Here is a 15,907-nt window from a genome sequence, read left to right as displayed (position 1 = left end):
CGGTGCTGCCAAAATTGTGCACAGCTGGGTTCAGGCCTGCCCTGCTCCATGCCAAGATCTGCCCTCACACCATTACGTCTTTGGCTTAGCTGGGAGCATTGAGGAGCGGACAGCTTTGAGTGGAGGAGACGTGAGTGGTTTTGGTGGGGGCTGTGATAGCATTTACACGTGTGCTGTCCCTCTCCCTCAGTGTTTCTTGAGGTTTGGAGATATTTGAAGTATGCACGAAGGTTTTTAACGAGTGTGTGCGAACCATGCACTGCCTGGATTGCTGCTGGAGATGAAGTTAGTGGAGCAAGTCATGGGAGGGAGCCCTGACTGTAAGCCTGAGCCGCTGCTGGTTTACTGCAGCTCTGTGTGGCTGCAACCACGCAGCTGGCACTGGGAGAGCTGGTGTGAAAATCAGCATGGAAATGTCATTATCCATTTATGGCTGGTGTTCCTCATGTAAAACATGAGGCACACGAATTGCCTTTAGGTCAGGTTGGACTCCAGGCCAGTGAGAAGCGAGAGCTTGAGACTGAGTTTCCGTGCACCGGGGCGGGTGTGTTCCCTGCTTGCAGGTGGCACACGGCTGCAGTGCCATCGGGTGTTTGCGGTCCCTCTGGAAGTGCCCAGCCTTGATGGTGTGCTTCAGTTTACGTGGCTTTTCATCATCTCCATTTAAAGCCATCACCTGTGCCTCTTCCCTGCCCACCTTCCTTTTTGTGGGACACAAACATGAAGCCTGGTAGTTCCCTGTATTACATGCAGCTGAGGGCTGGTGGTTGCAGTGCTGGTAATACAGATCCCATCCCTAGACACACTGTGCACAAGGGAGGTGCCTGCAGGGATAACCGTCAGAAATGGTGATCAGGAAAGTTAAATGCTTTGGGATTCCCATTCTCTTGCCCCTGCTGCATCCCTGTTTCATAGACACATACATACAAGTGAGGCTGTACGTGTGTGACACGGCTTGTTTGGGCAGTTGCTGGAGAGGTGGTCGTTTCTCAGGGGTTTCCAGTACGTACTTTGTTTTGCATCAGGATGGGTTCACAGTGCCCCACTGGCAGAGAGCAGGCAGCACTGCCAAGATGGGTACCCTTGTGGAGAGAGCCAAAGGACTGGGTAGGTAATATTTGCCAGCCTGATTATGTGATGCTCGGTACAAATCGTTATCACTACTGGAGATGCAGCGGGGAGGTGGGGAGGATTTAAGCACCAGGGTGTAACAGAATGTTGGGAAAATGGAAGTAAATAGGGAATTAAGGTGGAGCTGTATCTTGCAAAGGATCACCGACATATGGAATAAGTTACCGGGGAAGGTGGCTGGAGCAGAGTATAAGTGAGTCTGAGACATCTTGATTAGTTTCTGGAGGAAAGGATTGAAGAGTGTAGTGAAAAAGCAGGGAAACAGGATTTAAAGCACATTACCACTTTAATTTAAAAGTGCCCAAAGCAAGGAAATTCAGATTTAAAGCTGCCAATCTATCACTGGCTGATGCAGGTGTTGGGGTTGGGAGGACTCACGGGGTCTGTGTGCAGATGGGTCCGTGCCCTGCAGGCCCCACTCCCGGCCGGGGCTGTGAGCTTGGGCAGCTTAAGCCCCAACCCCGAGTTTGCCCCAAGAACTAGATCTGTTAATGTTTGTGTTATGCACTAATATGACGATGATAATTGCAATATAGATGTATTTTTACATATTTATAACAATGCTGCATCCTTGACTTCTTCCTTGTGCGACGTTCTTAACACTGTTGCAGGGGCTTCCCCCTGCTCGCCAGGCTGGTGGCACACCAGGGATGGGGTCACACAGGGAAGGGGTTGGCTGCTCCCCCTTGTCTTCATGTATCAGAGAGCCCTCACCCCTCAGGAGTCCGTCCCCCAGCTCCTCTTGTGCAGGGTCCTGAGAGGCACAGGGGAATTTAGGGAAACCCAAGTGCATTGAGTTGTGCTTTGGCCATCCCTCCCTTTGGTTTGCTTTTTGTAAGCAAAATATCTGTTTTATTTTTTCCCCCCAATTTTGGGATTTCCCTTTCTGAATGAGAGTACAGACTGAATCCCCCCCAAGCCCAAGCTCTGTGTGTCTCTGAGCTGTTTGCCTACATCCTCTGAAGAAGCCGCTGCAGCAGAGGAGTCCTGGAGCATTCTTTGACAGGGTAGAGATAGAAAATCATCTAAATGCTTAAATGTTTCAAGTCTACACAAAAGATACGTTTCCCCTGTCGCAGGGAAAAAAAAAAAAGAGATTGTTTAAAGTGGGAGTCTTGGGAAAGAAATCATTCAAAAGGATTTATAATAATTAACAACAAATTCTTCCACTAAATTCTCATCATTGTTTCCTAGTAAATGTTGCCCATCTCTCACACAAAGATGTTTTTTCACAGCAAAAGCATCAATTATTTCCAGATTATTTGTATATCATTAGATATTTGATCTCATTTTATATGATATTTTTATTTTAGAATTAGGAAATATGTTCCTTTTAACCAACTGCAGCGAATTATTTAGAAAGTAGCGGCTCCTGTAAAACTTCATTTTTCTTATTTTGTTGTTGCTTGGATTCTGTTAAGTGTCATAACGTGGGTGGCATTTTAAAGGTTACTGGAAAGGGTGGGGATGTGATTAGCTAATAAGGGAGATGAACTTTCTGGCAAAAATAATGAAGACTTTGAAGCAAACAGAATCTGGATGCCTGTAGTAAAATTGCATTAGATGTAATGAAATAAAAGTTGGAATTTCGGCGATTTCTGTAAATATAAAGAAAAAGGGGGGGGGGGGGGGAAGAAGAAGAATCAAACGGATGTAGTTGTCATTTCAGTGACAAGCATGCCCTGATCCTGGGCATTATGGCTCTGAAATTGAGAATAATTATTCTAATTTGTTTTATTACATTAGCGTGGGTAGGAGGGAAGAAAGGGAGCTTTCTTTTATGGCTTTCTCATTATTCATAGGCGAGCGCGGCGGGGCCAGGCTCCCAACTCCCGCGCCGGGGCTTCATGGGAATTTTTGGAAAATGATGTCTGCAATGTTCTGACCTTTGCCGTCCCAGCTGCAGCCCTCCTCCTCTCTGCAGGGATCCCACACTTGACTCCTTAGCAACCTCCTTTGTGCCTCTGATCTCCCTCCATTTGTCTAGTAATAGCCCTTGGCAGGGAGACTTGTTGTTCCTTCGGTGGCTGCGAAAGGCTGGGAGCCGCTAATGCCAAGTGCTTTTCCAACTCCCTGTCACCCACTGCTTGCAGCGCATCTTCAAAGCCGGGCAGATGCTGGTGCGGCTGTGGTGGCTTCTCAAAGGGGCTTTCTAGTAGCTGGCGGCGGGGGGAGAGAGGGGGAACGGCAGCAAGTCAAATAAAACATCCTCACTGGTGACTTCCCGCTCAGAGGAGGGTTTTCCGGCCACGTTTTCCGTCCGCTTGAGTTGAGGAGCTTTGCAGTTGCTGTTCATGGTGACTCCAGTTTAGCTTTTGCATTGGACCAAGCTGTGCCCTTGGCAGCAGCATCTGGACGTTCCTCATCTCTGTGGATGGGACCTGTCCTGTGGGTTTATGGTCCTGGGGTCATGTCCGAGCCTGTCTGTGCCGCAGGGTGCCAGGCAGGGGGAAGCTGTTCACCCTGAAGGTGGGTTGGTTGTTCCCAGACTAGGAGCCTGGTCCTGTAACCTGATTATGTCGGGCCAGAACTAACGTTTTCCAGGTGATGGAGAAGTCCCATCACCTTGGCACAGGCTGGGACCTGGGTAGGGCTGACTGTGGGCTCTGAAATGATGCTCATGGTAGGGAATAAAGCTACTGAAACAGCAGTGTCATCTGGTGAGTGGAGCTTGTCATTCTGTGGCTAAGGAAGAGGTGTTTGAGCTCGTTATTTCTCCCTCTTTGCATGGAGGAAGCAGGAGAGATTTCAATTACTGGCTGTTTGTGTAATGAGGGGTTTGTATGAATGCGAGGTACAGCTCTTCTTAAAGCCTTTAGGATGTATGTGCAGCTCTTCTTAAGCCTTTACTATGTATGTGCAGCACTTCTTAAGCCTTTAGCTTGCTGCAGAGTTGTAGAAGGAAGTTTCCTAAAAGCCTAATACCCACGTCACGTCTTCCATGTGTGGTATTTCTGAAAGAAATGAACTGAGCAGTACAATGTGCAGCACACGCGATGCAGATCATCATCATCATCATCATCATCCTTCCTGTGCCACAGAGCTCGAACCCCCCAGCAGAGACTGTGGGTGAGAGACAGGTCGGGCTAGGTCCGGCCCAAATCCAGCCTCTGCCACCAGTGTGATCCATGCAAGCCCTGCACCAGAGCACTCTGCAGTGGAGGATTTGGGCTCGTAAATTATGCAAATATTTAAAAGTATAGATAGCCATAACATGAACCCTTGAAGCATGAAAGGACCATAGAAAATGTACATAATTTTCAAAAAGCTAGAGCTTTTCCTGGCCTTGGGAATTAAATACTGTGTCTGTTACAAGGTACCTAAGAAAAAAAGAAATCATGAAGCAACGTCATGGAGTTCAAAGGTGGTTGACATGTCTGGCTGAAGGATTGTGTTGCTGCTGTAGTGTCACACTCATCAGGCGTCTTTCCCCAGGTGAACACAGCATTTGGGCATGATGGTTGTGTGTTACTGAGGCTGGAACAAAATCCAGAGCTTTTTCAAGACTTGTTCTTTCAAATGCAGGAGGAAGCCAGAGCAGGCAGGTAGAGAGGAGAGCTCATTGTAAAGCTCCTACTTCTTCTGTGAACTCAGGCTCTAAATTACAGCTGGTTTCATCTTTACAATACACTGGTACATATTTGGCTTCCAGAAGATGTTGAAACCACGTTTTCTGTGGGCAGCAGAGGCTGGCGGGTGGGAGTGTGTGAAGTGCAAGGTGCTGCTTGGGATCTTCTCTGGGACTGTTTCATATGATGAGAAAAATTAAAATTGAGAATTTAGGGTTGCCCTTCACTGAGGCTTTTATTTCCCCCCCTCCTCCTTCACCCATCTTTTGTCTTGTGAAGACACAGAAAGAAGGTCTTTAAATTGACTCTAAATTTATAACACTGGTGCCCCGTACCCCACCCTTCTCTCCAGAGCCGGTATCAATAGGGGTTTTGCAGACATAGCTTGAGTCACCAGGCTTTTTCTCGGCTTCCCGTGCTATTGGCCTGTCTGTACCATTTTTTTCAGAATTAATTTTGGGCTGAAAAAGTCTCAAAGAGTGCTTTGTTCCTCCTTGACACTCACTCCAGGGAAAAAAAAAAAAAAAGAAAAAAAAAGAAGAAAAAAAAAAAAGAAAAAGAAAAAACCCGTGGAAAATCTGACATCTGCATTGTAGAGAAAAATCAATAGATAGGGAGGAATATAATTATCCCCCACTCCTGAAAGAATTTTTAAGATATTTTTTGTAACAGTGACTCATATCGGCTTAGAGCTTGAATGACATTTTAATTATTTAGGCTTTTTTTTTCTTCTTCTTTTTCATTTTGATTCACCAAAGTACAGCAGCCTGAAAGGGGTACAGTTGGGCAGAGCAATCTGCTGAAGATGAAAAGGAAGGATTTGGCGTGTCGGAGTTCAACCGCTTCCCTCCCTCCCTCCCTTCCTCCCTCCCTCCTTTGGAGAGGCATCAGAGCTGGAGCTGCGAGGCTCAGGGGCTCACAGAGTGAGATGCTCCCCAGCGACCGGCGGTGGGTCACCCCTGGGGCTGTGAATCATGTTTCCTGGCATCGAGTAAATAAGGAAGCAGTTTGTCTTCTGTGGAGATGTTTTGCTCCTTATGCAAAGGGTAAAATCCTTGGGGAGTGTGATGGATACACCTTGTGATGGTGCAGCTTGAACTGATGCTTGTTGCCTGGGTTTGATCTTTTGAGGATGGGGACAGGGACAGCAGTGCAGCTGGGGTGGTGCTGATGGGGGAGAGGGAGTGTGGGCAATGCTGTGGATTTTGTTTGGGTGTAGGCAGGTGTCATTAGATGTGATTCGGCTAATTAGCGAGGCAATTGCAAGGAGAGTGAAGGCAGGAAGGAGAGGAAGTAAGGTGGGAGAGAAAAGACTGTGGTCGGTGCCCATCTGTGTGGGGCAGAGATGGGGTGAGAGCTTAGTGGTCCCTGAAGGATGCTCCACCCCGTTGGGGTGGCTGAGCTGCATCCAGGTGGGACAGTAGCCTTAGGCTGTGTAGTGGAGGACCCTCAGACCAGATCAGAGGTAGGTTTCTGTGATTTCCATTGTCCATGGTGGCTGTGATGTAGATGCCATGGAAGGGCTTAGCTCCACCTCTCCTGGGACAGACCTGCATGGTTCCCAGGCTCTGAGCCTTCTGCAGATCCAGCAGGTTCTGGGAGTTTGGCGGGGGGGGGGGACTCCCCTTGCAGACCCTCTGGCCAGTGATAAGAAGGACCAGGCAGTCTTCACAGCAGTGTTTTGCTTAATCCTTACAGCAGGAGCTAGTGATGGTACAATAAAAAGGGGCAGGTCCAGGTGTGCTCCTCTCACTGAAAAAAAAATGCCATAGGAGAGCGAGGACCTGTCTCTCTTCACACATTCGCCCTCTCTGCAATTGGAGAAGGTGATCCCCAGGGTGTCACAGTGCAAATTCTGGTTTTGGTACCCTAAACCCAAACAGGGAAGAGCCTTCAGAGGTGGCAGCCAGCCAGTGGCCATTGGGCACGCATCCCTCTCCGGTGCTGCCCTCCAGCCCCTCTGCCACCACGTGCCGTGGCCTTACGTTTGGGATTTCTGCCACGATTTAATCAAACTCATGAAATGCAGAAACCAAAAGCTGTTGGTAAACTTCCTGTCTATGGCTTAATTTCCCCCGAAATCCCTTTTGTTGGATAGTCTTTCAACGGTGGGGAAAGAGAGGGGGCATGTGAGGTTACTCAATCAAGCGAGACTGGAATTGATGCAGTGGGAGTGAAGGGGTGACTTTGATTTCCATCCCCAAAGTCCCCTGGCCCCCAGTTGGCAAACTCTGTGAGTGTATTGAACAATCTGCTGCATTTGAAAGAGAATTTATTAGTCGTAAATAACTAGTTTTTAGCGGGTTTACTGAGTTTTATAAGCCGGGCAGGTTCTGTGCCTGGCTGGCTGGGTCCATGGCAAGCAGGCAGGGGGGTGAAGTTTTGCCTCATGGGTTTTGCTAAGAATTTTCTGGGAGATATTCGGTGTTTTCCTCTGGTTTGCTTGTGGATCGGCCCAAGTGACTCTATGGTCATCTTTACTTTAACACTATAGTAACCTACCAAAGGTAGCGATGATGCTGGAGGCAGAGTAGGGTCTTGTTTCCCACAGTTGGTATCTCATCTATAACTGACAAACAAAAGTACAGTGGCAGAAGTCACTGGTGACACTGTGGTGCATCCAGGGCAGCCGAGTTTGGGAAATGCTGTTTCCATGTGACGTGTGGACGCAGGGCAGGCTGGTGGATGGCAAGTGCAGAGTGGCTGAGCAAGAGCGTCAGAGCAGCTCTGGTGATTAAAACCAGGCATTTTATTGAATGCCATTAAAATAATAGTTTCAAAAAAAAAAAAGTCCTAAATGTAATTTTCCTTCCCCTGTGAAAAATCCTGGTGAATTTAATGCACCTTAATTGTGAGAGCCTGGGTGCCCTGAAGGTTGGTGTTTTCGAAGTCCAAGCAGGTGCTGCATCTCCATCCTCCCCTGCACTCCTCCGCCGTGCCCTAAAGGGAGCAAACTTAGTAGGGGAGAAGGTATTGAGCACATATTTCATTCTGGATGCTAATTCAATCCAGGGTGAACATTTTATAGTTCTCATGCGGACAGCAGCGCGAGGAGATTTCTGAGTGTGCAGAATGGCCCCGAGCTGCAGTCAGCTGTAAATTAATATGACAGAGATCTCAACTTTCCCCTTCCCCAGGCCAGGATTTCTTATTACTGGAAGGGGCTTGTGTGCATGTTCTGGCTGCCACGAGCTCGGCCGGAACGATCAAACTCTGGTGTCTTTGTAGCCACAGTCCCATCAGTATGAATTTAATAATTCTGGTCGGAGCTGGATTCAAAGCAAGGCCACGGAGGTGAAAGGGCAATTGCTGGTTCACTTCGCCACCTGTTTCCTTCCCTTTAGCTTGTATTTAATTTGTATTGCCGAATACCTCTCCCTTCTGATAGGCTTTGAAAGTCCCTTCACCCACCCCCGATGTGCAAACAGAACCAGCGTTTCTGGGGGGGGCTCGGTTCCTTCCTGGGCTTGTAGGTGTGTGGGCATTTGCCTTTATCATTGGTAAAAAGAAAATAAAGTTCAAAAGCCATTTTCCTGTCGTCCCCCCAGCACATGGACATATGATTTAGTTTTATCCAACCATTAGAGCAGACTGTAAAAAGGGGAAAATTCAGAAATGCTTTTGCAAGTCCTGATCTCCTGCCCGTTAGTCCCCGATCCTTATGTGCTGTGGGGTAATAGCCCTGTCTTGAGCTGGTGGAGGAAGCCATGTGCTGCAGGACTGAGCGTGCCTGGCTGCTGCAAGGTATTTAGAAGGCACGTAGACGTGGCGCTTGAGGACGTAGTTTAGTGGGACATGGCAGTTTGGTTTCCAGTTGGACTTGGTGATCTGAAAGGTCTTTTCCAACCTAAATGATTCTGTGCGGTACCCACAGGGCTCACAGCTTTGTTCTTGCTAACTAACTCCTTATCTCATCGGTGCTATCACTTTGCAAGCAGTAAATACCCATACACAGGGTGGTGTCAGGCACCGTGTCAAATTACCTGGGATCTTCTTCATTTCAGACTCAGGAAATGTGGTCAGCGCCTTGTGAGGTGCCCAGGAGTAATAACGTTCCCAGCTGGCATGTCGCCCTGCTGCGCAGGCAGCCCAACCTCCTGCGTTCAGTAGCAAGGCAGGGAGCTGGTTGTGTTGGACAGGGGGCTGAAACCAGGGTGAGACAGGCTTTTCTCTTCTTCATGATGGTGTCTTACTGTACTTGCATCTTCAGGATGCTCAGCAGGGTCACAAAAGCTGGGGTGGTTTTATATGTTGAGGTGTGTTCTGGTCTTTGAGGTGAATTCCAGCAGCTAAACACTTACCTGTTGTTTTTTATTCCCCAGCAACTGGAGCTCAGTTAAGAGCTCAGCTCCTCTGTAAACAGGGGCTGGTAGGACCCTGCCCCACGGATGGCAGCAGTTTCTCCTGAATTAACAGCAGCTGCCTTTGGAAATATTTCTCTGCCTGTTGTCTACTGTAAGCATGGCCAACCTCTGACAGTGTTAATTAGCACTGAGCTAATTGATTTTGATGTTGTATCAAAAAACATGTGGTACCTGAAGATGCTTGAGCACCACAGGGAGACATTAAAGTTGGGAGGGATGGAGTGGGACCAGGCTTGGCGTGGAGAACACCAAACACTGGAAAATGTGAAGAGGGGCTCTGCAAGTGTTGCTTTGTTCTCATTTGCTCCTTGCAAGGTGTTTGTAGCTTACGTCCAAATGAGAGGAGGGTCTTCCAGGTCTGCTGGAGTCTCGTGGGGCTGTCCCAAGCACAGCCTTCTGGCTCCTTTTCCTTCTGGTCCCTTGCAGGTTCTGTCCACATCCAGAGAGAGGACAGCTGGGGTCTGTCAGAGATGCACCTAGCCTCTGCTTGTCTGCGAGCAGGGGATGGGGATTTCTCCCTGTGCTTTGATCTGTGGTATGGCAGTGTAATACGCTGCAGCTGGGAGGTCCAGGCCGGTTCAGTACACACACAGAAATCTTGAGAATGGACTTGGAATTGTTAGTAGGCGGGGAGAGAGCCAGTGAATGTCACACTCCAGCAGATGTGGGGATCCCCGTTTCCTCCTTCGTTCCTCCTGCCCTCACTTGGACCACAGGTCTCTTCTTAGTCTGTTTCTCTCCTGGTGCTTCTGTGGATGCTCCTAGTCTTAGTCAGACAACTTGAACTGTACATCAGTGTATAGGCCATAAACACATCTGCATTCGGGCACATTCAGCCACCAGCACCTGCAATTCCTCTTTCTCTCTGAACAATTGCACACAGCCTACAACAGCCACAAAAGGACCAGGGAATTTTCCCTCAGCATCTGTTTGGTTTGGCCTCAGTGTTGGGGTGTTTGCAGGGGTTGGCATCAGTCTGGGTGAAGAAGTGCTGCGGGTTGTCACTGCTGGGGTGTCTGCTGTGCCCACTGTGGGCAGTGGGGGTCGGTGAGGTATCTGAGGGGAGGCTCCTCACAGGGTGGTTAGTACACTCTGTGTTGCCTGCACGACCCGGTGTTGGTTGGTTATTCTGCTACATCGAGTCTAACAAAGACCAACAAAGTCAACCCCACTCCTACAGGTATTGCCTGGGGACAGTGGTGGTCTGGAGAAGCTGAGCAGAACTTCTGCAAGGGGTGTTGCATGGGTCTCATTTTTCATGACTTGGGACTGAGCCTAAAACTGAATGCATGATTGCCAGGCTTTCTGCAGGACAGTGTTTCCAAACTAAGTTTTCATCTTCAAGAGAACAGAAGCCAATCTCCAAGCCCATCAGCAGAGGCCAAATAATAAGGGAGGGTTAGTAAAACCAGAGATCCCCCAAGCATGGAGCAGTGAGGTGTGTCAGGGGGATACCCAGGGATGCACAACCCATTGCAGCAGGATTAGTGAGCCACTGCAGCTTGGGGTGGCTGTGGTGGGTTTGGGGGATGTGGCTTACAGCAGCCACGAACTGGTGCAGCCTCGTGGCTCTGCAGCCAAGCTCTGTGCCGTGTTTGTTCTCCTTTTGTGGTCCACCTCAGCAGAGATGAAGCTGCAGAGCACCGAGATTTTCATGCACTCTTGTGCTCACATGCTAGTGTGGGTGTGGAAGTGGACTTGAAGACAGCAGCAGTGTAAAGAAGACTTGAAACATCCCCTAATTATGAGAGTGGGAGTTTTCTGTGCTGAAAAACAGATTTGATATTAAGAGCTTTAAGTGACTTTCCTGTTTGAAAGTTTTATAGTAAACAAAATGTGATTAACTCCCTTGGTGACTCATTGCAGGAAAGATTTTGAATTTCAGTATGGTGCTTTTCTGTCGTGTACTTGTTTTAATTATCCCTGCTGAATAATAGAGCTTGATAACAGCTTGGGCAAGGTAGGAGGGCAGGTCATCAAGATAGCTGTCCTTTTCTAATATTCCAGCATTCTTGCACAGAGCCTTTCTTAGTGTCTGTCCTGCCACTGACAGGGCTGATGGCTGCAGCACATCCTGTGAGATGCTATCAATGTATCCTGTAATTTTAGAATAGGTTCGAGGGGCAGAGCGAGCCACGGATGGTTCAGGAGGAAGAGATGAAGCCGTGGCTGTTGACAGCGACTCTGTCTTGTCCCTGCCTCCCCTGCTGTAGCCTTTGCAGAGTGATGAGGGGGAGTGTGATGGGGTCTGCTGGATTAACTCACCAGAGTAAAACCACAGAGCAGCCACCAGTCCCCGTCACTCTGCTTTCCCACCCCGTGAGTCTGGTGTAATAGCACTTTGCATCCATCGTGCCTTTATGGACCAGCTGCGCTTGGGGTGGTGCTGGTGGTGAGATCACCATCCCTTCCATGGTGATGTTGAGATGCAGACATCCTGGGCCAGTGTATTTCTAAGTCTGAGCTCCTGGCATGGACCATTGTCAGCTGTGCATGGAGCCATCCCCAGCCGTCCCCATCGCAACCAGCATGTGCCTCTCTTTTCCAAAGGCTGCAGGCAGGGCTGGCACTCAATCTTCAGGGTCACTCTTGGAGTTTTACAGGTCTGAAGGCCAGGAGGGATGTGCAGGCTACCAGCATTCTGCAGGCTGCCCACCTTCAGGGATGAAGCATGCACCACACTGCTTTGGTACCCTTCCTCATCCCTGTGTTGCACAGAGCCATGACAGATGCTGCAGAAACCTTTGCCTCCTCCTCGCTCTCTTCCTTATCAGTCACTTCTGTAAAATAATGATTACCTTTTACTGCATCTCCTTGTTGCTCCTCGCTGGTTATGGTGGCATCAATTTGCTCTCCTGCATGTCTAGCATCTGTTAGTTGATGCTGAGAGCTTGTGGGGCCTGGGCTGTCTATCTGGGTTTTCTTAGTAGACCATGGGTTGGTGTTCTGTAGAAATGGTCCTGCCATTTCATCCTGCTCTATGACATGTGCCATGAGGAGTTGGGGCTTTTACTCCCCAAACTTGGCCAGGTTCTCCTGCTGTCATCCTGGCAAAAATTGCAGGGTGTAAATTGTCTGGATCCACAGATCTAGAAAATGTGTAGTAGTTTCTGTTTACTGTCCTCTTCGGGTAGTGTTGGCATGAAAAATAGTTCTTTTTTTAATGATTTGGAGAAAAAGAAAAAGGAAAAATGTTTTGGAACAGCAGGTGGGTGAAATCTGCTTGGACTCAGCAACAAGCCTGAGAACAGGTATAATATAAGGTTGTAAATAGCCCTGTGAGAGGCTGTGGGGGTCACCCCTGTTCAGAGACGCGTGTGTCTGAATGTCATCTCGTCCATGGCCCAGACCAAGGCAGGTGCCTGTTTCCTAGTACTTTACCTGCCAGGTGAGCTTGTAACTATTTTGGTGGGTCTTTGCTTAACAAAGTCTGTGTTGGGCTAAGGCCAGGGTCCAGCTACCATCTTACGCTGTCTCCAGTAGCAGCCACTCACGGATGCTTGGGGAGGAATATTGAACATAAAGGGATCTTCCTGGGCAGCTCCTCACGGCTCCTGTGGCCAAGTGGTTTCGGGACTTTCCATGGAGGAGATTGTGTTCAGTAGTTACCCTGAGCCTGTCTCCTGGGAATGCATCTAATTCCTTTTGAACACATTTGTGCTTCTGGCTTCTGTAACATAAATGGTTCGTTGTGTGGAAAAGTTCATTCCAAAACCAGCTACTCGATCCTTGCATCAGCTGGCCTTTATGTCTTGCATCAGGAGAAGTGTTAATAATCATTCCCAGTTGGGCCCAATGTGGCAGTGAGGAGTTAGAGGCTCTTCTCTGTCCTCTCTTTTCCATGTCCAGCATCCCTGGGCCCTCAGACCTTGGGAATACCACATCCCTGCATATTTACTTACAAGGTCTGGACAGTTTGGGGGTGGGGGGTGTCTTTAACTAGGATTTGGAACTTTTCTTGAGACCAAACCTGTTAAACTTTGTTTAATACTACACATAAAGTGTTTTTTGGTTTGTTGGGGGGTTTTGAGCAATTTGGATAAAACAAATAGGCATGGATGCCCTATAGTGCTGGAATCTCCCCCTCCTCTGAGCTCTCCAGTTTGAGCACTGAAGGGTCACTGATTTCTCCTTGAAAACCTTCACTACTGCAAATGTAAAGAAGCTTTGGGGTGCTCCTGGTGTAGTCAGCCATGGGCCCTTACAGAAACTCCCTGTATTTTCCTACTAAGGCAGGCAGGAACATGGTAATTAGTGCAATGTCAGAGGTAGGCAAATACTCCCTAATTGTATGCAGATGATAGAGCTGGTTCAACCTTTTGACTAGTGAAGCTTTCCTCAATTTGGGATATTGTGATCCTAATCAGGGACCTTTCTCCATACATCAAAGCCATCAGGCTGAACCCACATACCTTCAGGCTGGCACGGCTTGATTGCAAGGCTTCCTGCTAGCAGGCTCATCCCTGGCCAGGTGTCTTTCCTGCTGTGGACGACTGATTCCTTTCTACTCTTCATCACTGAGGCAAAGAAATTTAATCCCAATATTACTGCCAGCCCTGGAATGGACCCACTGATTTGGAAATTTCACCCTCTTGTTGCCCTGAAATATCAATGCACAGCAACCTCCACTACCTGCTTATTTCACTGCCAACCTCTAACCTAAGGTGGAGCAGACCTGTCATTAGCGCATTCATCTGTGTTGAGATCTGTCAGCTTCCTTCCCCTTCTCCTCTTTTGTTTCTCTAATTACTTTGATTGTGTCTTTGTATCCAGCTCAGGGCTGGTGAGGCTGTGGGATCCCCATCATGGGCTGTGTCGCTGTTCAGAGGCAGGTTGCAAGGGGGGGACACAATCTGGTCTGGATTCTGGAATTGTGAACATGGCTGTGTTTGGGTCTGCAGGTAACTTCTCAGTCTGTTATCCGGGGATGTCCCAGTGGAAGAGCCTGATCTTTCCTGCTGTTTCTGGAAACTCTGTACCTCCTGCCTCACCCCCAGCACTGCTGGAAGCTGTTGCTGGGAGCACTGGGTGGCTTGCAGCTGCTCTGCAGGGACTCAGCTGTGGGTGAAGCATCTTCCACAAGGATTTTGTGTTGACTCCTTGGTAGACAGGCAGTGGAAGGAGTCATGTTGAATCTCCTATTGCATTATGTTCCCTCGGAGACAATGACTGGGCCTGGGGTGCAGGTGTGGTGGGTTTCCAGGGGGGTCATTCCAGCCTCTGTGCTTCCCTGCCATTACAGGCCCTCCCTGTATTTAACCAGAGTATTTGACGTCTTGAGATAATGCCTTGACATATAAGAAAAAGTAAAGTAAAATATAAACAATGGTGATGTCTTTTTTTTCCCCTAGGGGCTGATTAAAATTCGAGGAGATCGCTGCTGGAGAGACCTGACCTGCATGGACTATCACTACGAGGTGAGCGATCCACACCTTAAAACTAATTTCTCTTGTCTGCTTTACTTTGGTAGAAAAATGGTCTCAAACCTTTTCTCTCCTGCAAGGGGGCTCCCCATATTTTCTTCCTTTATCATAGCCAACACAGTCCATGTCCATGTCCATGCACCAGCTCAGTGATGCTGCTTTTTTCCAACCACAGTCCTAAAAGACTGATTTCCACCCCCACCCCCCATCATATACCATGGCAGGAGCAAACCCAAGCCCTGCTGAGAACTCCCTCTGTAAAAAAAGCTGCAGGAGAGGAACAGGAAGGGCTTTCCCGAGCGTTGTGCTGAGAGCTCTCTGCTTACACTTCTAAAACCCAGGCAGACATTGAGAGAAATAGAGCATCTCAGTGCTCTCCAAGATGCTGAGCCTGATCGTGGGCAATTCGGAATGACGTGGTTTTATCTTTGACATCTGTTTCAGTGATTGCTCTGCGTTCTGATCATAAACTGTGGTTTGCGTTCTGGCTCTGAGTGGTGTCTCCTCTCTGGTTACAGGGGGAGCTCAGCTTCCCCTCTCCTTTTACCTATATTTTTGCATTTGCCTTTTGTGTAAACAGCCTTAAAAGAGAAAGAAATGGCTGTGTGTAGTGACACTGCTGGGAAAGCAGCCCTGGTAGAGGAAGGAAACAGTGCTGAAGCAATATTCCTTTCTCCAGATGAACACTGTGTGTTACAACGCCTCTGCTCTATAATCCACGTCCACCTAACGAGTGGCTGAGCACGCTGCATCTGTTAGCACAGCCTGGTGTCGTGACATCCCGTGTTGGTAAGACCTGGGTACCTCTTCATGCCTCAACCACACAATTATTTTCAGCCAGCAGGCCTGAGCTGTCAGTCCCTGGAGATGGACCTTCGGGGTGACATTCTCAGCAGACCTTCATCGTGTCTGGAAACCATTTCCCCCTTCCAATTAAACCTGGCAGAGCCTGACTTCTCTGACCTGCAGAACATGTTCCAAGGTGTTGCCTATGAATTACTTTTTACGGGGTAGGCACGCTGAGCAGTGGAAACACGGATGCTCGTGCAGGACCTCTGCCTTTCCACGCTTGCAAGAAGAGAACTGCATGTGAGTGCCAGGGACTATGTTACCAGTCTTGCTACAGGACTGGGATTCCTCTCCCCAAAACGGGGGGGGGGGGGGGGGGAAGTAAATCTATCCATTTCCCAGTTGCTGATGCCTCTATTTTTCACTCCTGTGACTGAATTAACTGGTTGTGTATTTTGAAATGGAATTTTGCAGGTCCAGACAGCTGTATCTGCCTCTTCAGCTTTATTGCTGCTTTTGTTTTGGTGTTATTATTTAGTTTTAATGAGGCTTCACCCACTGCACGTGAGGGTGGCCTTTTGCAAAGGCTGTTGCTTGGTTGGCTCTTGTTGGGCCATCAGTGTTCTGCTTC

General features: G+C 48.5%; 1 protein-coding gene across 1 annotated transcript in view; it reads left to right on the top strand.

Annotated features, from left to right (window-relative positions):
- The window catches only part of LMF1 (lipase maturation factor 1), a gene marked incomplete at its 5' end in the record, with an annotated part of 201,861 nt that overhangs the window by 66,766 nt on the left and 119,188 nt on the right, over positions 1-15,907 (top strand). Inside the window, one exon of the mRNA XM_084271183.1 lies at positions 14,416-14,481. Within this exon, the coding sequence (XP_084127309.1) occupies positions 14,416-14,481 (66 nt within the window). The remainder of the gene's footprint in view (positions 1-14,415; positions 14,482-15,907) is intronic.

The sequence above is a fragment of the Gallinula chloropus genome, assembly GCF_964237585.1.
Source record: "Gallinula chloropus genome assembly, chromosome: 15".
NCBI lineage: Eukaryota > Metazoa > Chordata > Aves > Gruiformes > Rallidae > Gallinula > Gallinula chloropus.
The sequence above is the reverse complement of the archived record's forward strand: the minus strand, read 5'-3'. Positions and strand labels throughout refer to the sequence as shown.